The sequence below is a fragment of the Paramormyrops kingsleyae genome, chromosome 2 (genome assembly GCF_048594095.1).
Source record: "Paramormyrops kingsleyae isolate MSU_618 chromosome 2, PKINGS_0.4, whole genome shotgun sequence".
Classification (NCBI taxonomy): domain Eukaryota; kingdom Metazoa; phylum Chordata; class Actinopteri; order Osteoglossiformes; family Mormyridae; genus Paramormyrops; species Paramormyrops kingsleyae.
This window is the reverse complement of record NC_132798.1, coordinates 11494675-11516859: the sequence shown is the minus strand read 5'-3', so window position 1 is coordinate 11516859 and position 22185 is coordinate 11494675. Positions and strand designations below refer to the sequence as shown.

At 40.0% G+C, this 22185-nt stretch overlaps 1 protein-coding gene across 2 annotated transcripts; it reads left to right on the top strand.

The window, feature by feature from the left end:
• Positions 1-16863: 16863 nt before the first annotated feature.
• Positions 16864-20111, top strand: LOC111839400 (transmembrane protein 230-like). Of its 2 annotated transcripts, none has more exons than XM_023803275.2 (4): positions 16864-16923; positions 17604-17708; positions 18019-18141; positions 19276-20111. In XM_023803275.2, the coding sequence occupies exons 1-4, from the start codon at positions 16879-16881 to the stop codon at positions 19414-19416; spliced, it is 414 nt and encodes a 137-aa protein (XP_023659043.1). In that variant the 5' UTR covers positions 16864-16878; the 3' UTR covers positions 19417-20111. The 2 variants fall into 2 exon arrangements, with proteins under 2 accessions (XP_023659043.1, XP_023659044.1); XM_023803276.2 differs by having other exon boundaries at positions 16886-17197.
• Positions 20112-22185: the final 2074 nt, after the last annotated feature.

Here is a 22185-nt window from a genome sequence, read left to right as displayed (position 1 = left end):
TCTCTCAGCTCCGCTGTGAAACTCCAACATTCAGGTAGTAATGAAAAGGGTTTGACTGAAAACATGATCTGGCCCGGCAGAAGTCAAGAAGACAAGCAGACACGCTCTGAGTGCTTCTGTGAAACTTACAGCCTGAGCCACATGCTCTTCTTAACATCAGATTTTTCTTTGTGATACAATTAAAAATTTTTGGTCTGTGGTCCTCGTCCTGTCCAGAGTGCAATCCCTTGAATTGTGTCCTGTGCTATCTGCTCGATGAGCAATTAAATACTGAGCAATACTACTTATGTCTATTTATGTACTACAGAATGTAATACAACGATTTCTTTGACATTCTCAGCATTGTTGTAGTTTATTGTAGCTAATTATTTGTTTATACTGCCTATGACTGTCAAAATGTCTTTTTTATGCTCTAAATGTGAGTGGTGTTTCTGTAAACCTTCAGTTTCCTTCGAGACTGAGAATGTACCCAAGAGTGTAGGAAACGCTACACTTATGGAAGATGGGTGGACAGTCTGTGGTTTTCTTCAGGAAATTTGAAATGTTATTTCAAAATTTTGCAAGTGAATGCCCCCACATTCTCAACACCAGCTTTGATTTGTTATTTGTAAAATTCACAGAAAAACCATAGCAGTTGTTAAATTGTACTTAGTTTCATATGTTAGGAAGGAGCATGCCCTTTCTTAGTTATTCTTGGTGAGAAGCTTTGGCAGCTTGATGGATGCATGTTTAATACAAAGTCATGGCAAAAGCAACCACCAGCAAATGATTAGTTATTCATGTCTATCAGAGCCCGAAGTTTGTCTAATGAGGCGTGTAGCTCTGAAGGGGACACGTATGTTGGTTAAGGCTGCCCAGCACTGATCAATGCACCGGGAAAGAACGATAACCAGGTGAATATTACTCAGAGAAGGTGATTTCCTGGAGGGACGGCAAAGCTTCCTCATGCGAGATATTGTCTCATGGCCCTTCCTTTCATTTATACAACTTCACTGTCTGCCCTTTACTTTTAACACATATCTCGCACTTCTTTGTATGCATATATATATATAAACCTGAATCCCTTTTCCTTTCAAGTTTCTGTAAGAGTAAGATTCAGAAAAGGATCAGAATATGAAGAATTTGTTTCTAACTTACATCAGTAAGCCGCAATCCTCCAGGGAGCCATAGGAATGGCCTCCTTGTCTTCTCCTGTTGCAACATAGTGTGTATGCACACACACACACACACACACAAACGCACACACACGCACACACACACACACACAAACACACACGCGCACTCAAGCCCATCGCCGATGATTAATTTCGTATAGAGAGTGAACAGTTTTTATACTGAAAGGTCAGACTATGGTTCTTGATAAAGGCTCTTATCTCGTAATGGAGTATATTGTTGTTGTTTTTCCAAAAACTGTTTGCGCCTAACAATGGACATAAATAATTTACTGAACTCCCAAAACGTGGTTATTATTATTATTATTATTATTATCATCAATGGTAGTAGTAACAGTAGTATTATTATAATTAGCAATAGTATTGGAAATTAGTATTATTGTTGTCATTGTTATTACTGCACCTAACTTTTCCCACCAGTGTTAAGAATGTACAACAAACAACATACTATACTGTACACCATCATACAGAAAAACAACAGATGAGTCAACGTCACGCATTTGCCCTGACAGTCATAGTGTTAAATAAAGGGGGCAGAGATTCCGATGCAGGCATGCAGCAGGTCCAATGCAGGCATGCAGCAGGTCCAATGCAGGCATGCAGCAGGCCCAATGCAGGCATGCAGCAGGTCCAATGCAGGCATGCAGCAGGTCCAATGCAGGCAAGCAGCAGGTCCAATGCAGGCATGCAGCAGGTAAATCTGTGTGAAGCCGACAGCCTGTATGAAGCTGCTTGTTTGGAGGGGAAAAAAAACATTTTTTCACCCATATTTAATGTTTTTTACACTAAGCATATAGGAATGTATTACAGTCTTAGGTTGCAAAATAAAATGTTTACCGTCAATTATCATTACTAAACCTATATTTGCTCACAAAAAATACAATTTAATATTTTAATTAATGCAAATGAATGGAAACGCAATAAAAAACAACAGGAATTTCTTATGTTCTCCGAAAATGTACCGATATTTTGGATAGCTTGAAGAACATTTTTTCTGCTCTCAAACCTCCCCTCAGGGGTACCCCAGCCATTCCATATACTCGCAAAATTTTTAAATAAATTTTGAAATTGATAAAAGAGTGTAATGGAATAAATAAGAAAAACGTATTTCTCTGGAGAACTTTGGTTTGTTGGGGGATGGGTTCGTCAGTTTCCAGAAATAAACGATATATTTTCAAGCTACTGGGGAAAAAAATATTAAATGTGGTCTGCTGATTGATCTCCCAGCACAGCCCCATCCCCCCACCCCCCACCCCCCCACCCCCTAGCAAAAGTTGGCATGCAGCTAGCTAACAAGCTAAGAATTTGACAATAGGTTGAGCATACGGGGGTGTTAAGATCTCCAGCCATTTAAGGGGGTCCAGGGGGTTATGTTGACTGGTTTTGATTATCGGGAGGGATACAACCCCCTGCCCCCATAATTTACGCCCATGATCATGTATAATCATCCGGTGTGTCACATTTTTGCACAACGTTTGCCGGTCTGCAGTCATAGAAATGTAGAAAGTTTGATTAATAATATTGGTAGCATGTAATGTTGACTGGGAGCACCATGTCTAAGGAGCTGAAGAACACAGTTAGGGTGCAAGTCAGTATCTTAGTAGGAGCAGCATTGTTGTTCCCCATCTTTGCTTCTGTGGAGCTTTTTGAATTCTGACAGCCCCTCTCACAGCCCCACAGGCAAATAAATGACCATCCAGAACATGGCGTTTCACCTGGCGGGGGGGCTGTGTGCAGGTTTATCTGGTGCTGCTTTCGCAAATATGTATGGTCAGGCATGTATGTTTTCGTGTGTGTGTGTGTGTGTGTGTCTTCGTCGGTATCTGTGTATCTGCGCTTGTTTATTAAATGGAAGAGATATTATGCGGTGTGTTCCCGTTGGTGGTTCATTCGATCTCCAGAACTCAGAGGTCACCGATAAGATCGCTCTCATCTTTCTCGTCTGTGGAGTTTTCTTCGCTGCCTCTCTCCCACTCTCTCGCAGGTTGGTGCCCTTACTCTAATCGCTTTGTGCTGGCTATCTATCATCCCCTGTCCCCTTTTTAGACTTTGTTTTTTTTTTCATAACTCCAGGTGCCTCCTTTTTTCTCTTGCTGTCACTTTAAAGTTTCATCCCGTGTTCGTCAATGTCGGCTCTGTTGCCACATCAAGAGAAGAGGCCCGGACGATGGCATGGCTGTTTCTATTGCTGCTTTTCAGGTGTCAGTTAGACTCCAATAGGTCACATCATCTGAGCAACATGTCCTGTCAGCCTGTGATGATGTCAGAGCCTTTGGACATGGGAGTGTGAGCAATACGCCCACCTGCGAGCCAAAATTATCCCCATTTGTTGGTGTTATGAAGCGTTTTATGCCGGTGGCTTCATTTCCAAAGTGCCTCGCCGGCGTGGGATAGGAATCCCACCTCCTTTCCCACTCAGGTCCGGATCTGAGGGATTTCTCATGGGGCCGGGAAGCGCAGCATCCCGCACAGGCAAGCGGACAGTCGCGAGGCCCGGAGGTGACCATCCATACTGCACAGATGACCCAGATAATCGCCAAGGTTTATCCCTCACAATGTCTGGCTGCGTCCTTCGCTTTTCGATTTCAGAAACAAATCACCCACATCTGTAGCTATTTGTTCTAGCATCCACCTCCGTCAGTCTCACTCCTCTCTCAGCATCAGTCATTGCCATGTGTTTGTGCTTCAACATCCATAAAAAATCACCAGTGATCTCGGCGCCTGCCGGGAGCCCAGCTCACGGCTGTGACAGTCAAGTGATGGGAATCCCCCCCCCCCCCCCAAGTAACGGCAGGCCCCTGCCAGCCCACACATCGCTCGGGGATAACATTTTATTTATATTCTTCTCTCTCTTTGTAAATTCAGTAGACAGCACCACTTTGGGGGGAAAAGCGGATAATGTAAATCACGGCGTATAATGAGTTTCCATCCAAGCAAAAAGTCTGTGTTGTTTTATATTTTTATGCATGTGTATGCAACGCAAATTACTTTATCTTTTCAAGCCACAGTTGAAGTCACCATGACAACCCATGGTTTTATTGATTCCTCCAACCAGGGGTCAAATACCTTGAAATGGGCAGCAGTATATCACTGTACGAAGAATGTGACCCAACAAAACTTAACGGTGATCGTACTATTTGAAAATAAGGGATTTAAAGGTTATCTGCGTAATCAGGCGGTATCGACATTGGGTATGCGGGTTGGAGGGTTAGGGTTACGGTTGGGTTTAGGGTTAGGTTTAGGTGTTTCAGACCACGCGTTTTTCTTAGTGGATTGAAAGCTAGGGCACAGAGTGGCTCTAATCCAGATCTTTGGCATAGAAAATTCAGCCTGCAGCTACTTTACATAACATTAAGACTTTTACTAATGTATACAGCTGAAGCACCTGCATATACAGATACAGTAAATCCAGGAAATCCACCTACAGTCTCACTTATCCATCATTCTGTGTTCTGTCTTTAAAAGAGTAAATGCGTCTGATTTAAACCCGGCCCCTTTTGGACTCTCCAAATGGGTGGCAAATGTTCCAAATTACCGTTATTACCATGTACTCAGTATTCCAATAACGTGCATCTTTAGTTGTGTCGTCGGTTAATGCGAATCAATACGCATGAAAACGACATACGTGACAAAGCACTGAGACGGCGAGCGTCTGGGGACGAGCCTCTGGGGACGAGCCTCTGGGGGGCGGTGGCATGCAGCTCGTTCGAACCACGCCAGCCTGTAATGTGGCCATTAGTGCTGATGGCAGTGTTACCCATTACTATGGGGTCATTTCATTTCAGGGCTCGGAAATGGCCTCCACGGTATGGTGGCTGAGGACCCAGAGAGGAGAGCTCTGTGATGTAGTGGGGCAGCATCCGCCCTTGTCCTGAGCCTTTGTGCCCAACACATAGGCATAGTAACCGATTGCAACACACACACACATATTCCCCAGCTGAGTCTCTCACGCAGACTCTCTTTATTCACACGCTCATACATTTTCACCACAACCGTGGTTAAAAAAAACATAATACATAAAACATTTTGCATTTATGATGGAATATCACAGTATGCCAGAGTCACTATTCCCCATGAAACTGGCTCATCTAGAAAGCAAAACCAGGAATTACAGTTTGTTTCATGTATACTGCCCATTTTGTTATGCTACCGTGGAATTCTAAAGCGGACCGCATGGACAGACCGTCGTGTGTCTTGCTCGTGTCCGCAGACAAGGAGATCTCCAAGCTCCAACACTCGGTAAAGAAAAACAATGAACTGCAATAGTGACACACCTGCAGGTGATGGTGATCGTCCTTTATCTGGTCTTTTAGATAGCAAATTACATAGCAGATATCAACAGAAACTCAACAACTCTGGCATGCGCTATCCATACTCGCTGCTGACTCACCTTTTCATACTTTACAGCATTAGTTGCAGCGTAGAAGATATCCCTGACCGGAAGTATTATAACATCATCAACTCTCTAGGACACACCATGTTTAGATGCATACAAGTGTTTTCTAACAGGTCATAAACATGGGACTGGTGTATGGCAAATTCCCAGAATTCCTAATTGTATTGAAGGTAAGTGTTTTGGCCTTATCTTATTAATGGTGCAATGTCTATTGACAGGCAGACAGTACGTAAAACAATTGTGTGTAAATCGCAGGGCTAAAATATTTTATCATGATTTTTTCATATCAAATTATACCGATACCTAACATGATACAATCCAAGTCATTATTTCTTTACTTCAATACTCCATTTTTATGTAAAATTCCCTGAGAATTGCCCATAAACGGGTTCAGAATGTGAAAAAAGGCAACGTATTTAACTGACTACAAACTGAGATCTAATTTTACAGTTTTTCTTAGTCATTTTGGTACATTTCTCTAATCATCCTTAACTTTTGAAAAACAGTAAGTGCATCTCGAAACAATTCACACAATCAGCACCACACGATGGACTGATTACCTGCAAAAGCCTTTCTCAAAATCCTTAGTTTATCCCTCAAAAGTAAATATTTGTGTCAATGCCACTGCACGTTTTTTTTAACTGCCACTGGTATGCGCGAGCATATTACTCCAATTTTAGCCTCGCTTCACTGGCTTCCTGTCCAGTTTCGAATCCAGTTTAAAATTCTTTTACTTGTATTTAAGTGCCTTAGTGGCTGTGCCCCTCCTTATTTAGCAGAACTGCTTCACCCATATGCTCCATCTCGATCAATTAGATCAGCAGACCAGCTGCTTCTATCCGTACCAAAGGTAAATCGTAAACTAAGGGGCGATAGAGCTTTTGCGGTAGTTGCACCAAAACTCTGGAATGATTTGCCATTGGATGTGAGGCAAGCTCCATCTCTTGTTGTTTGTAAATCTCACTTAAAAACCCATTTTTACTCTTTGGCTTTCGGTCCAGTGTGTTGTGGTGACTGAGATTCATCCTTTTCCTTTTTCCTTTCGTGTTTGATTATTCTTTTGCTTTAATTGTTTTTGTGTTTTTTTGGTTGTGTTTATATTTGTGTTTGTTATATGATGTACAGCACTTTGGTCAGCCAAGTGGTTGTTTTTATAAGTGCTTTATAAATAAATTGGTATTGGTATTGGAACTTATCAGTGCCACCAGAATGACAAGTCCTTGTGCCATCATTCAAGAACAAGATGGTCGATGCTTAGCCATGTTGTCAATATAACAGTATTATTATATATTAAATACTTAATATATAAGTATTTTCCAATGTAAACTACAGCTAAGGTTTTGATGACAATGATTGAAAATGCACGAAGTTGGACTTTTTCTGTATGACATCAATGATATCAATTTTAACAGTACAAAGTTAAAACATACTGTACATATACTGTAACGCACACATATGTATACATATGTAGACACTATAAATATGCATACATATGTGTGTGTGCTACATTATATGTAAAGTACATGTCTGTATAAAGTATATTAACTGTATACTATAAAATGCAAGTGGATTGCTGTAATATGAAGCGTTGCAGTAAGCATACAGCATTACAGTACAGGGCACATTATTGGATTATATGCCTGTTGTCTCTATGAAACGTCTGAATGACTGAGGACACGGTTGTTCTCCCACCATTCAGCTGCACCCCTTGACCAGCCTCCACAACTGTGGCCCTTATTTCATCAGCAACGTGCCTCTGATCTTGGCCTCTTCTACCTCTACCTCTGTTTTGCCTCGCTGCCCTTCCACCATGCAGCCTTACTCCTCTTCTTCTTACCGGCTGTTGACTTTGTTCATTTCCTTGTTGTTCTTCCATTGCCAGATTGTAACACTGTGTTGTGCTCCGTCAATATATGCTTCCCAACTGAAGATTCATGAGATGTACCTCTGAGCTATTTTAGAGAACTGGTTGATCACTGGTCGATCTAACGCTTCAAACATTTCCCTCTATTGGTGAAACTCAAAAATTCCACTGAAAGGAATTCATCAATTCAGGACACATTTATATAAAACTGTAATAGAGATGAATAGAGAATATGCTTGATAGATTATCACAACTGGTTCAAGCATTTTGCATGTAACGACTTATACAATGAACTAATGCCTGGATGTTTTGGGGGGAAAGACTATTCAACAGAGTGTATTATACTATACAATCTGACCAACATGATATAAACAATTGGTAATGCAGGAATCAGCAGATGATTGTGCGTAATCATTTGTATGACTGTGCCAAATCATTTGCAATCTGACCAAAAGAATGAGACTTTATTTAAGATGTGCACAAGTGACTCGACAATGTGGAGGTTGTACACATCTGAGAAATGTATCAAAACAACTGAGAAAAACTGTAATAGATAAACCATACATATAAATAATACACGCTTGTATTCAGTGGGCTGCCAATTCTATGCAATGTTAATCTAGGTTGATCACCTCTATGACGTCTCAAGCATATTTAACAGTAATTTGCTCAAAATCTAAATACCTTGCCGCTGCATTTTCTACGGAGTAAGTCGTTGCTTTTGGAAAAGGCTGCAAGCTTGACTGGCACTAAAAGAACAGACCAAACAATTTTTTGCATGTGTATGTAAAATTGTTTTCAACCGCTTTGTCAAGGCAAATTAAGCAGATAAAAAAACAAGCTTAGCCTATATGTGATTCACAAATTCTACATAAAATTTTCCCAAATATGTATTTTTGAGAAATGATTCCAGCAGATTATTTAAAGGTTAGAGATCCCCTTTTCTCTGCCCTTGACCCAGGACCCAGGGACAAGTGACATGGTTGTCACCTCCCCTTGCCTGCGGCCCTCCACAGAGGGATGGATTTTTGCTGAACGCCAACTGGACAAGTCTAGTCAAAAATCTAGTCCAACGTGCATTTTTTTTTTGCTAACCAGCGGGCTGGGATTCAGGTTTTTGTATTCGCCTGCCATCTGAACGACTTGCCCCAGGCGGGTGACTGCGCTTATTTTCCATCCCTGAGGCCAAACCAAAACACCATATGATTTAGCTGCTTTAAATCATTAAAAGGAGAGAAATCACCTCAAAAGGAATGATCACTGACAGGATTTCTGAACCTATGAACACACCAGGATGAGCCGTACACACGTGCCTAATCTCATCAGTGTAAGGTATGAGAGGCACACTGTGGTATTCAATGACAGAGTTCAATGACAGGGTAATGAAGGTGAGTCTATCCCTCATCTCCCTGCTGTAATCAATACTCCTTTAATCACATAAAAAAAAATTTATTAACCTGCTTGGTCTCAGCAATCAGCAGAACCGTTTATTCGTCTGTCTTTGGAAAAAAAACACGACCAAATTAAGCTGAAACATGGGTAAAAACAACTAAAGTTTTAGAGCTTGCTTTCCATTCCCAGGACCCCTACTTTTTAATTAAATAGAATATTTATACTGGAAATGTAGCTGCTCAAGGTTCCAGATATGAATCAGGTCTCAGTCTGATGGATGGATGGATGGATGGATAATATAAAGATCAATAAAATGTTTTGGCATATATGGTGCATCTCTTAGTATAACTGCACTCATTCCCTATAATCCAGTACAATGGCTACTCAGAAAAATTTGTAGCCCCCTGACAAAATGCCATGTTGCCCCCCCCCCCCCACATATAATTTAATGTATTCAGGGGCCCCTGTCACGTGCTGCCCCCCACCCCCAAATCAGCTGAGTTATCCATGCTCCTCCGATACCCTTGCTTACAGTAGGGGATCCACATCATCGGGAATTTTAGTGATATTGAGAACAAATGCTCCCAGGATTGTATATTGTTCTTTTTTTAGGTTTGGACAGAATATGGACAAAGTACAATTACGGCCATTTATGCACTAATTTATGCATTGAGTGTGTTCTTCATATTTTAATTTAGAATTTCTTTCTGACATATTGGAATATGGGTGATTTGTTTTTCTTAATTGAAAATTCCAAGCTGCCCTTAAATCTGTTAAATGGTAGTGACATCTAAGTTATTGGAATCTTAATTGTAAAAATACTTTGCAAAGTCAGGTAGTTTCAATTAAAACAAATTTCTCCAGCATTCAACATCAGCATTAATTTGAATGCACTTTGGCCAGGAAATTACAATAACTTGTAATTATACTAATTTGTTCAAATCAATTAATTAGGAATAAATTAATATATTATTTATATTATTATTTATTTCGTATATATAGTATATTTTGAGAATCAGTGAAAGGAAAGGTAAATAATTGTAAATATTAACCAAAACAAAATAAATGGAAAAAAGTTAACAGTTCCTTCCTCACAAGAGCAAGAAAATGGCTCATAATCAGTCAGCTGGGGTTTTGCACTGAAAGAAGACAAATTTAATAAAAATTCTAATATAGTGGGGGGGGGGGATATGGGGTGCTACAGCCAAGCCCAACCCCCTTAGCACTGTTCATAATAATTAGTTAAATTGTAAAAAAAGATCATGTGAGATATGTCATTTATTTTATATTAAACCATAGAACTGAATGACTCTCATTAAAATACAGGCCTGGTTCCAGCTTTCAGCAGTTTGGTGAGTCACAGGATTATCTGGGGGGGTGGAACTTGCTGACTCAGAGTGACCAGGCTGCCAGCAGATTGATCTGTGGACCGGATTTAATAAGTTTAACCATTCAATTTTTCCAAAACAACTGTGGATGAGCCAAGCCTATGACTGGGCGGGCCAAATGTGTGAGTGTGCTGGGCAGGCCCCCAGCTCCACCCCCCCATGAAGCTGGGCCTGTTGAAAAAAAAACTTAATTACTTAATTGGTGCTCTTTAAATGTTTCAGATAAACTCCGTACAATTTAACACATTACAGAATGCTGCCATTTCTGGTTTGCATGCTATCACTGGATTTTATGCACAGTACATCTAGTCAAATATGTCACTGGTCAAACAGCATCTGAAAGTCTTTTCCAGGTCTTTTCACCAGAGCAGTACATCAAAAGCCTGTTCGGCTACACCTGCAATGACATACTATTCCTTCAAAATGATATCACCCCCCTCCCCCACCACCACCATAAAACTGGACATTTTTTTCTTACATATCGTTCAACCTCAAGCAATCATTGGCTTTTTAAAACCTGGGAAATGTCAAGTGGATAAAAATACAAGCAACATATTGTTGCAGCTTAGATAACAGCGTCCCAAAATAATTTTTAAAAGCATCACGCCAGGGGGGGAATGCCAGTAGCAGTCGGGGGTGAAGATGTTCATCATTGACCTTACGGCTTCCTCGACTCACATGCCACAGCTTGTTCCCCACGCACGCAGATCGGCAATAACTGCACGCAGCCGCATGGGAGACGTCAGCACGCTGTCCTGCGCAGGGCCCCCCCCAGACGTTAAATGCAGACATTTCCACCCTGGTGATGTCACCTCGTACCTTCCACCCACACTCATGGTAGACAGATGCCAGACCTAATCTTTCTGACTCTAAAAGTCCACCTTTTCTGAAAGGCTGTAAAAAAACAACACCTCCAGTTTAGATCCATAAATCGAACTTAATACAGACATACAGCCTTCATATATACATGTTATTCATGCTTTTTTAGAGATTGTGCCTTTTTTTTTGTTTGCATAAAGCCCACACGCAACAAAATTGGTCACAGGGGCTCAGCCTGCTGTTAGGTAGGAATTCAGTCGGGGAATAGAGGGTCTTATTAAATGCACTGGACCTGAGCGGTTTCTGTGGTTTCATTTCAGAGCCTGGGGCACAGTGGCCACAAACCGGAATAGAGATGGCGTGGGGGGGGGGGGCTTCTAGCACTGCAAATCAGTGCGATAGAGAGCTAAATGAGAGTGGCTTGTTTTTCTTCCGAGGCTGGCACACTGCATTTACTAAAAACGAGTCCAGTAGAGTGTAGCATTTCGGTGTGTATTAACATCTGCAGACCATCCCTGCTGTTTGCCTGAACCTTGAAGCACTTCCTAGATCTCCCCAGAGGGGGGGGGGGTGCTTTTTATCATTGAGATGGAGGGCTACAACAAAATGGATTTTCTCTGCTACCTTTAAACTCAGTAAATCCCCCAGTGTACCTGCCTCTACATGAAATGCCAAAATGCCCCCAGAAATCCTTTGCTCCACTACACTCTCCACTGATACTCTCCCACACTTTGCTTTCCATATGGTGAAGACATATGGTGCTATGCAGACAAATAAGACACCAGGAAGCCCTTAGTGGAGTGATACCGGTTATACTCTGCTGTAGACCAAAGTCAACTACAGTCAGTGTCCTCTCTGCTTCTGGCATATACCAAGCCACTACGACTGAGCTACTAAGACTAGAGAAATTCCATGATTTAGCATTTCGTACAACATTGGTCACTGTCAGAAATTCTATGCCTAGGAATTTCAGTCTGTCCTCCCACAAATGTCATCCAGACAAAACTACAAGATCATGCTCTTAAAGGTGAAATATGCCCTTCTGTATGCGTGCCAAGAAGTGTTTTTGGTGAAGATGACCGTGTCATGCAGAAATTATTGTCCTTTCATTTATGATTGCGTGTGCGTGGCTCACCAAGCATTTGGCTGCTAAAAAGCATCTCTGCCTGATATATGGTTAAGATCGCTCAGGTCACGTTTATTGGGATTTGCATACATATATCTGCTAACATTAGTACAAAGCTGCTACTAAGCCATTTAAACTTAGCTCAAGGTTTAAATGAGGATTTAGTGATTCAGGCTTCCATTGTTAGCAGCTTTGAACTCAGGGCATACTCACACTTGGCCCAGTTGCCTTGTACCATGCCCGAGGGCAATTGCCCCCCCTCCCCGCTGCTCTGTGCTCGCATTGCACTTAACGGTCCTGGCCTGAGCACGCTTTTGTCATCACTGTGCAACTTTTTTTGTGTCGAAGAAAAGATAGCAGGAAGGAAAGCACTTCACAATGGAATTCATGATTAATGCCCTTATTTTGTGGCTTATATGGAGTCGTTTTGGTCACAATTACACACAGAGATTTATCAAGTATGCAATGTAGTGATTTTTATTTATTTGTGCAATACGAAAATAGTCTCACATTTTACCAAATTTCTTAGAGTTTTTGTAGAGTAGGGTTACACGCTATACCAGTACTGAGAAGATACTGTCGTATCATATTTTTCAAAGCTGTTCGGTATTACATCTCTTATTAGTACCAGTACTAATTACACTATCACAGACATCGCTAACCACTAAATCACAACCATGAATTCAATATATCCAAACCACTGCCAAAACTCAAAAGCATCATGCTACTGTACATAGATAGTATAGCCTATAGATAGCTAGTTCAATATGATCTCCCAATAGGATCTTATCATATAGTAAGATCTTATAATATAGAGAACACGCTACATTAATATAATCAAACTAGAATCTGTACCTACAGAAACATGGTTGTACATATGACACATGCTTCTATCCCTAGAATAGGCTGCTAACACGTTATAGAGCTATTGATGAGCCTTCTCTTAATTAACTTTCAAGCTAAGAACTACCCAACTTGCAGCCATGGATTCACAGGTGCTGGTGCAGAGTGTCATGCCCCGGTCGTCCGATCCTCCCGTGCACCACGCCCCCCGCTCTACATCGTGTGGAATACCCGTGTTCCCAGCGGTTCCTCGTCATGTTAATTACTGTGGTGTATTGAAGTCCGTGTCTGTGTGCCTTTCGTTAGTCCGGTCGTTAACGTTGTGCCGTTGTGACGTCAGTCCTGTGTGGTACTCCAAGTTCCCCGAGTTGCCTTTCCCAAATAAACCCTTTGTTTCCCCGTATCTCTTGACTCCTGTATCTGCTTCCCCGCTCCGTACCAGTGTGCCATGACACAGAGGCCTATCTCAGGCATCAAGGAGCAAAAGGCAAGGGTTCCAGCGTTTCATCAGGCCCTACCAAATTCATTGGTCATTACATAATAATGCGAACAAAAATCACATAAACCTTCCCAAATTCTCAGACATTGTACCTTACCATATAAAGAATCGGCTAAGGAATTTAATGATTCAGACAGATGCAATGCTTTGATAAGTTGGTATTAAAAGTGTGTTTTTGCCAGCAAAAGTTAGATTAGTAGGACAAGAATCATTGAAAAGCCACAATAAATGAAGGACATTGATCTAGTGTGGCAGTTTGGCACTGCTTGTCAATGTTGGTGTCTGCCAGCCGCAGGAAATATAGTGAAGGATTTCAACCTTCCCAATGTTTGTTTCCCTTTTCCTTCATCTGTTGGACCGTTTGTTTTGCATATAATGCATTATTAATTTAAGTTAATAATGGCACATACAAAATAGGTACTTAAATGATTCATATTTCAAAATTTATTTGGATCAGTTTGTTTTGGACATGGTACATCTCCCTGCACCCTAAAACTTCTGTTTTGCCGGTGGTTTCAGGCAATGGCACAATGTTGGGTTTTGGTGACTTCATGTTGCGCCATTGACTACGAGCTCCGTCTCAGCAGATCTCTCCAATGTGGAAGTCCAGATGGTCCTGATCAGACTTATCACACTGCTAGAAAGGCCAGCTGGGTTTTTAAAGGTCATGAGAGTATATGAGAGCTCAAAGCATAAAGCATTTCTGAGTTCCCACTATGGTGCACTTTAATGTTTATTTGTGTTTTGTTTCTTAGCATATAGGTCCTCACAGTTATTCTAAACCCGTCTGAGATTTGTTATTATAAATGGGATTTAATAGTAATTCATTGTAAATGTTTGACTTAATAAAAGCCATGAATGAACTACAGTTGTTTTAATAAAAGCCCTGTTTTAACTATTCTTTCAGCCCTTGCTTCCATTCTATGGGATCATCGTTCTGTACAACAGAGCAGAACTTTTTATTTGTTTTATTTTATTTTATTTTATTTGCTTTTCAGGTGCCTCAGTGCTACTCCAGCCAGCATTTATCCTGTGTGGCTTGTTCCTCTCTTCACATCATGAATCCACATAAAAACAGAGCCCCACTTGTGTGAGGAGCAAAACTGGGCAGGCTTTCACTAAAACAATGAGAACAATCTGGAACCATAAGATAAAACGTATTCCCTCTTTAATGCCCATGTGGTCCTTAATGAAACACTAGAATAGCTAGAATAGGGGATGGAGGAAGTTTGCCTAGTCTGAGGATGGCATCACTATCTTTCCTAATCTTCAAAAAAAAACAGTCACATTCTTAATGAGTACTAATAGCTTCGCTCTGTGTGTGGAGTTCTCCACATATCAGGCCATGCAGAGGGATGAAAATTCCCCATAATGTGTGACTGGGTGTGTATGTGGATTAGGTTTTTATTACATTGTGGGGACCAAATGCCCCCCACAAAGTCATAAAAACCAGTTGTGGGGATCATTTTTCAGGTCCCTGCAAATGTCTAAGAATGCAATCAAAAAACGAAAAATGCCAAAAGTCTTGTATTTTGTTCGGTTACTTATGGTTAAGGTTGTCATGTTGGTATTACAGTTTTCCCCATAGAAACACATGGAGAGTCCCCACAAAGATATAATTACAAATCTGTGTGTGTGTCTGTAGATGTGTATACACGTATATTACATTATGGGGACCAACTGTGATAAAAAAAAAAAAAACCTGTCATTTTCATGTTGTGAGGACATTTTTTTAAGTCCTCACAAGGGGAAATTGAATTTTATAAAAAATCTGTGACTGATCAAAAAGCTAAAAATGGCAAAAGACTACTTTGTTTGGTTACTTATGGTTAAGGTTAGGACTGGGTAGGGGTTAAGCTTGTCATTGTTGGGGTAGGGTTTTTCCCACAAAAATAAATGAACTGAAATAAATGAACACACACAGAAATATGAATACAAACATGTACTTGTGTGTGTGTGTGTGTGTGTGTGTGTGTGTGAGCGGGTTTACCTATCCTTATGGGGACATAATGTCCCCATAACGTGATAAATAGCCTATCTGTTTTTTTTTCCCTTATGAGGACAGGTTTCCTGGTCCCCATAAGGGAAAACTCTATTTCATAAAAATCGGTGACTGCTATGAAAAAACTAAAAATGCAAAAACTCTTGTATTTTGTTAGTTTAATTATGGTTATGGTTAGGGCAGGGTAGGGGTTAAGGTTGTCAATAGTTAGCATTAGCATTTTTCCCATTGAAATGAATGAGCGGTCCCCATAAGGATATGTATACCCTACATGTGCAAGCGTGTGTGTGTAAGTGAGCCTTGTAATGGACTGTCCAAGGTGCTCCCCAGAAGCACCCCCCACCAGTGACATTGTACTGCATAAGCAATTGGAAAATGGATGGATGGTGGGATGGATCAGTGGATGGTTGGATAATCATCCTCTTCAAAATCATGCTCCTTATACTGACATGTAAAAGAAAATGTTCACAGAGACCCAGAACCTGGCATATTGTTAAGACCAGCAAACCATTTACCTGAGGTTAAAACCGCAAAATGTTGTGGCCATCAAAGATCATCGAAGACCAAAGTAATCCTAAGGATACAAGGTTTTATTTTTTAATTCTACAGATAAGAACCAAGCCCCAACCTGTCCTGCAGCACCCCTGTGTGGACAATTTTCACAAAATATGTTTTCACGATTAATAAGCAGTTTTAACTTCATTAACATGTGCACGTTTGAGTTCATTTAATACATAAAAGCACAGGTTAACATAAATAATCTGATGCTTTGCATCAGAAGCATGAGACATATTGCTATTTCAAGAATCTTATTTCCTTCATATTAGAAATCGGTTCTAATCTGAGGGCAGGTATTCATGTAAAATATGACGTGCGCAGGACTATATAGTAAACATGAACTTGCCAGCTGAACAGTCAACAGAATTGCAACTATAATTCCAAATGAAGGACAAACTCGGAGCATAACAAAAGCCAATAACTGGAGCCTTCATTATTATATGGAGGGCGCGTCATGTGACTGAGTGACGTGGTGTCCAATAAAACTAGCTCATGTCTCCTCCAAATGCACTTTCACAGGCAAACCCATTACGGAATTGCAGACTCATAAATTTTTAGTCCTCTATGTGACAAACAATGACACTTAAGGTGCATATAATTTTAAACACCATAACACCTTGTATTACTTAATATTCAGGCACATTTATAAAGCGCGGAAGTGTAAATATTACACACACATATAACAGCAATTTCTTCGTCTGCTGTAAACCAACGACCATGCGTTACAAGGAAATTAATTTGTAATGTACGATTTCCGTGAATTAAAACACAGGCACCTTAACACGTTTTCTAGGCGGAAAGATTGGTGGTGTATCGCACATGCGCAGCGTCCCCAAGCATCCCGGAAGCGTTCTGCGCGCTGATGTCGGTATTACACACCACATTACCTGAAAAACAACACGCTCAGCAACAACACGGCCGTAATCTTATCCTATTGCGAACGGCTACAGTTACTCAACAGTCCAGAATAACTTAATCGCGGGAAGTTTTTCTTTCAAGCGATTTTCAAGATTGCCATCAAGGCATCTGGGGATATGACTTGCTTAAACTTTCGTTGGACGTGCTAGCGACCACCTTCCACATTCTTTGCAGGAAATTGTCGGATCCTTCTTGATACTTTAATAACCAGACTTAACCAGTACGTTTAAACGCCTAAATATCAAATATATTACGTGGTAGCCTTACCAGTTCAAACAGTACTGTATATACTTACGTACTGACATATTGCATTAAAGATGGGGATACCATTGAACTCTAGCTAGTTTATCTGTTAGATGTGTAGTGCAATGTGGATTTAATTTGTAACTGCGCTCTTATTTGGTTGTAAGCTGGTTTTTATGTTTTACGCTGTGTTGATGTATTCGCTATTGTGACTTATCTGTCAGTGGCCTGCTCGGCGTTGGTGCATTTTGAGAATCTTCGGTCATCGATCAAAAATATAGTTTACGTACAAGTTGGAAGGTTACGGAGTGTCACTGGCTATTCTGTATGCATCGGCAGTTGTGTAGTTAAGCCTGTCGGTTTGTCTTTCCTTAAATAAATAGGTCAAAATGCCTAGCCGCAGCAGTGTGACCGGATCGAGCAACCACACCAGCAAAGTCAGATACTCCAAGCTGCCGGATAGCGATGACGGCTACATCGATTTGCAGGTATTTCCCAGCGGGTAGCCAGCCAATTAAAGTTTCACTGCAGCATTCTTAATTGCCATAAATGCAGACTGTGAATATAAAGATCTGTGTTCTAGCTCGATAGACATTTGTATTCTCACGTTTCAAATTAATTTAATAGTATAGTCGCGTTTACAAGTTATTTATTTGTGGGCTTCCCAGAGCCTTTATTGATTTGTGTTTTAATTGCTTATTTTGGAGGAAAAAAACTAGATTGGCTCAAAAACCTATCCTCGGGGTAAAAAGATGCTTTCTTCCAAATATATGATTGTTTATTTGTCCTTCCATGCAGTTCAAGAAGACTCCGCCCAAAGTTCCATATAAGGCCATCGCCCTGGCCACTGTCCTCTTCCTGATTGGCTCTTTACTAATTGTCATTGGAGCGCTTCTTCTGGCGGGGTACATCGAAGTAACGGTGAGTTCACATCGCAACAGTGCCCCTTGTCGGGGTCTCTCGGTTTAGCACTCCACTGTCGCTGTCAGAGTGCACTCTCTATTTAAAGACAGTGAAAACTTTGTATTTAAAATGATCGGTTTGACTCCACGAAGAACATTTGGACCAGTCTATGGTGTTCACCAGTTCTGGGATTAAATCAGAAAAGTGTAAAAAAATATGTATTTTATTCTGTAGTTAATTTACGCAGTTGATACTTTCAACAGCATCTGTATAAAAAATTGCAAAAATCTGTATTATTGATTCTTTGTGATGTTACTGTACTGGTATCTTTCCCTGATCCATTGGTGTTGGTCTATTACTCGCTGCTCTTCTCCTCTTCGTAACTGTATTGGAAGCCCCAGTTACATTACAACTTCATACATAAGAGAAAATTAGTAACAGTATTGACAGTCACTGCTCAGCTTCATTGCTCTCAGACACCTGTAGGTTACTGGTTTCCAGTAGTGACTGTGGCATTCTTCCGATTGCTGCTTGCAAACTCAAGGAGATGTAAATGCTGGCAGTGCACACACACGTCTGGATGATGAATTTGACTATTTTTTTTGTAGAAAAAAAAATAATGTTAATATAATAATTAGCATGTTGCATTTCCATTTGATCAATTAAAAGATGATTCTCTCCAAAGATTTTGTATCTAAAATTTATCAAACTGACTATTTCCTGAGGTGAGTTACTCAGGTACAATTTTAAAAATTCAAAAGCAATTTCACTCTTGGAACCTGCAACATTAAAGTTCGAGTTTTAAAAAAAATATTACATAAACATTTTAAGATAACGTGTTCTGCTCCAATTATGGTGCAAAGGGGTGGTCAATTTCCGGAAACTTTCCAGAAACTTTCCATTCCATGGGAAGTTAAGATGGGGGAATTTTGGAAATATTCCAAGATGGAAACTTTCCATGGGAATTACTGGGAATATATGGGAATTAACAGAAAATTCCCTAGCTTGAATCAAGGCAAAGCTTGGGTGCAAATATATGGTTTTGCTCCTACACCTTGCTGTGAAAAAAGTTATCCCAAGTGTTTTGTTCTGTTTGGCTAGCATATTTCTTTTGTGTCTCCCCAATTTACATTTTAATCCTGTTTATTCCAGCACCCAGACCGCACTGTTCCAGTCCTCATCATCGGAATCCTGGTCTTCCTTCCAGGGTTCTACCATCTGCGGATTGCCTACTATGCATCCAGAGGTTACCGTGGTTATTCCTATGAAGACATACCTGACTTTGATGACTAACTGTCCATGGGACAGCTGAAGTCTCGGGCTGCATATAAGGCAGTTCTGAATTCTCGGCTTGACAGTAGCAAGAATCACCTATTACCAGAATGCCGTTTTGCTTCAAGAGACATATTAGATTCCTGGAAATAGTTTGTTTGGAGAGTATTATGTCCAAAGAAAGAGAAATTTTATGTTTTAAATACCAGTGTATTTTTTTAAGAGCAAATAAGTGGTTGTAGCAGGTATTAGCATCATCATTTATAAACAGTCAATTGTTTCTATTTACTGCAAGTGAAAGTTCAGGCCTTATTGATCACATATCCATCTGTTGTCCATTGTTTTATCAAAGGTGTCAAAACTCTTCTCCTCATGGATCTTCATTGTTCAGCTTTCTCTCCTTAAAGAGTTACAGGAAATAACATGGTTGGAACATTTCTGGTCTCATTTCTTAGATAAACATTAGTAGCTTTGAAGATTTTTTTTTTCTAGATCCTTCATTGCAACTCTGCCAAGTGCAAGTCTGTGATGTATTTCCTGACTCCTGAGTCCTTTGTGGTTGATTATTCCTTGGAGGCCAAAGTGGTCCATAACTTTAATATCTATACCATTAACCCCAAAGCTGCTATTACTTTAGTCATGACCATTGTTTTCTACTCTAAATGTAATGTTATCACTATGTATATATACACATGGTTGATGATGTTTTTCCACCATTCTTGAGTCTTACCTGCTTCAAGTCCACCTCCTGTCATTATACATCCCGTAAACAGATTGACATGGCCTGGTCACAGTATGCAACATTATTTTCCAGTGTAGAGTATCTTATTAAGGACAGTGAGATACACTTTGGAATGTTCTCAGGAAAAGTAGTAACATTATCAACACGATCAAAGACTTTGTTGTCAATTAAGTACCTCCTTCCATAGGTCAACTAAAGGTCATAGAACCATGATTTTCCAATTTGAACAATGAAAGAAAGTAGTACACTTAAGTTACTTTGGCAGCTATAGCGTAGTGGTACTGTAGCAATTGTGGATGAGCTCTAATCTCAAGGTTGTTTGTCTAGTGAATAATAAAATTAAGCTATGTTAAAGTGTACAGTTCATTTAGCTGACTCTAAATAACCGGAGGAGTCTTCATTAAAGTAACAGGTTTATTTCCTTGCTTTTATTTTTGAAAGGTTTCTGACAGATCTTAACATTTGGCTTTAAGAACATTTCATGTTTATGCTGGTATGGTAACTTATAAAGTGAAGCAACATTCCTGATTTTTAAGAATGTTTCCTGTTATTCTAATCATTGCCTATCACTCCCTCCCTGGTCAGTCATAATCCTTAAAAGGTCTCAGTTTTTCAGACGTGAAGTTCAATATGGGGAAATCGTTTGCTAACTTGTGATCTAGTACCTTATTATGCTGCAGGTGATCTTTATGAGAATAGGTGTTACTGAATGGAAGGGAACATCATAACGAAAGGGTGTAAATTGTTTTATTTTTCTAATTACATGCTGGTGATGTTTAGAAAATGGATAGCAGCAACTGAAAGTGACATACCGTCCCGGGGACCCAAAAATATGTTTTTCTTGAGCTGCTCTTGGCCGGTCAGCTGCCTGCTTTTTAAACTGCAATTCTCTGTCATCTAAAATTTCAAATGACAAAACCGTACTTGCTTGTTTCAGTTTAGTGGAAAACACGCAGTGGTTGTAATGGTCTGTATTAAGTATTTATGAAGCATACTTAGTTATAACAAAAAAAAACTTTCATGACAGCATATCTTGTCAACTTCCTAAGGAATTCACCATGTATGATGCAAATTAGTAATATATGTTCTGGCCTTTACAAGCTCATTAGTTTTGTCTTTTGTCATAATTCATGTTTCTGAAATAACTGCCAGGGATTAAAACAAGCCACGAACACTATACAGAATTTCAATGTGATTTTCAGTAATGTGTTTACATTAGGGATTGTTTTTTTTTCAGTTTGTGTGGAGTAAGATATTACTGCTTTCTGAAATGTAACAGAATAGTGCAAGATGATAAAAAAAGGTTTTAAAATAGTCAGGACCGGCAAGTAATCTAAAAGGAGACAAAAACCTGCCTCCGAAATTATTTACCAATTGATGAAATTTATGTTGAAATAAGAAGACGGATGAAAAAGTAGGCTGATGTGTTTTATGTGGCATTGTGATTCATCCAAATTCTTTTTTTTTTTGCAAGCTTCAAATTACTATATGCATTTGAACCATTTTCATTCATTTTGCCTCCAGAAACCATCTCTCTCCTAATAAAATATACTACACACACATAAAATAGGTTCTGAATTGCCTGTGTTTCTGTTTAAATCAAGGAATAGTCTCCCAGCCTTTCGTTCCTCTGCCTAATAGGTTTAAATCATGCCTTATGTAAGTAATAGAACTATACTATGATGTCCTTGGCTAGCAGTGGACTCGTCGCACGTTTTGAACCAGCATTACTGCCTTTTGCTTAATGAAGCGTACGGGGAAAATGTCAAAGATGGTTCTTTGTGGCTGTTGTTGTCTGCCTCTCCTGACCTCTGCAACTCCATTGAAATGACTCCTCGGTGTTGGTCGTTTTCTGTCCAGGGCTGTTCCTTATTTTCAGTTCCGTGAGAGTTCATGACCTGTATATTATTAAACGATGGAGCCAAAAGAGTGATAATATCCGTTTTTCGCTGGTAACACATCCTATTATTCAAACTAACAAATCCTCAGGGAAAGCTTTTTAATATTTAAATAAATATTTCAAAAACTGGCATATGTCGATGTCAGGG

Excerpts from the sequence above, each read along its gene's own strand:
- LOC111839400 (XM_023803275.2), top strand. The coding sequence starts at position 16,879 with ATGCGCAGCGTCCCCAAGCATCCCGGAAGCGTTCTGCGCGCTGAT. Across the intron at positions 16,924-17,603 it reads GAAGCGTTCTGCGCGCTGAT|GTCAAAATGCCTAGCCGCAG; the intron begins GTCGGTATTACA and ends TTAAATAAATAG. Across the intron at positions 17,709-18,018 it reads ACGGCTACATCGATTTGCAG|TTCAAGAAGACTCCGCCCAA; the intron begins GTATTTCCCAGC and ends CCTTCCATGCAG.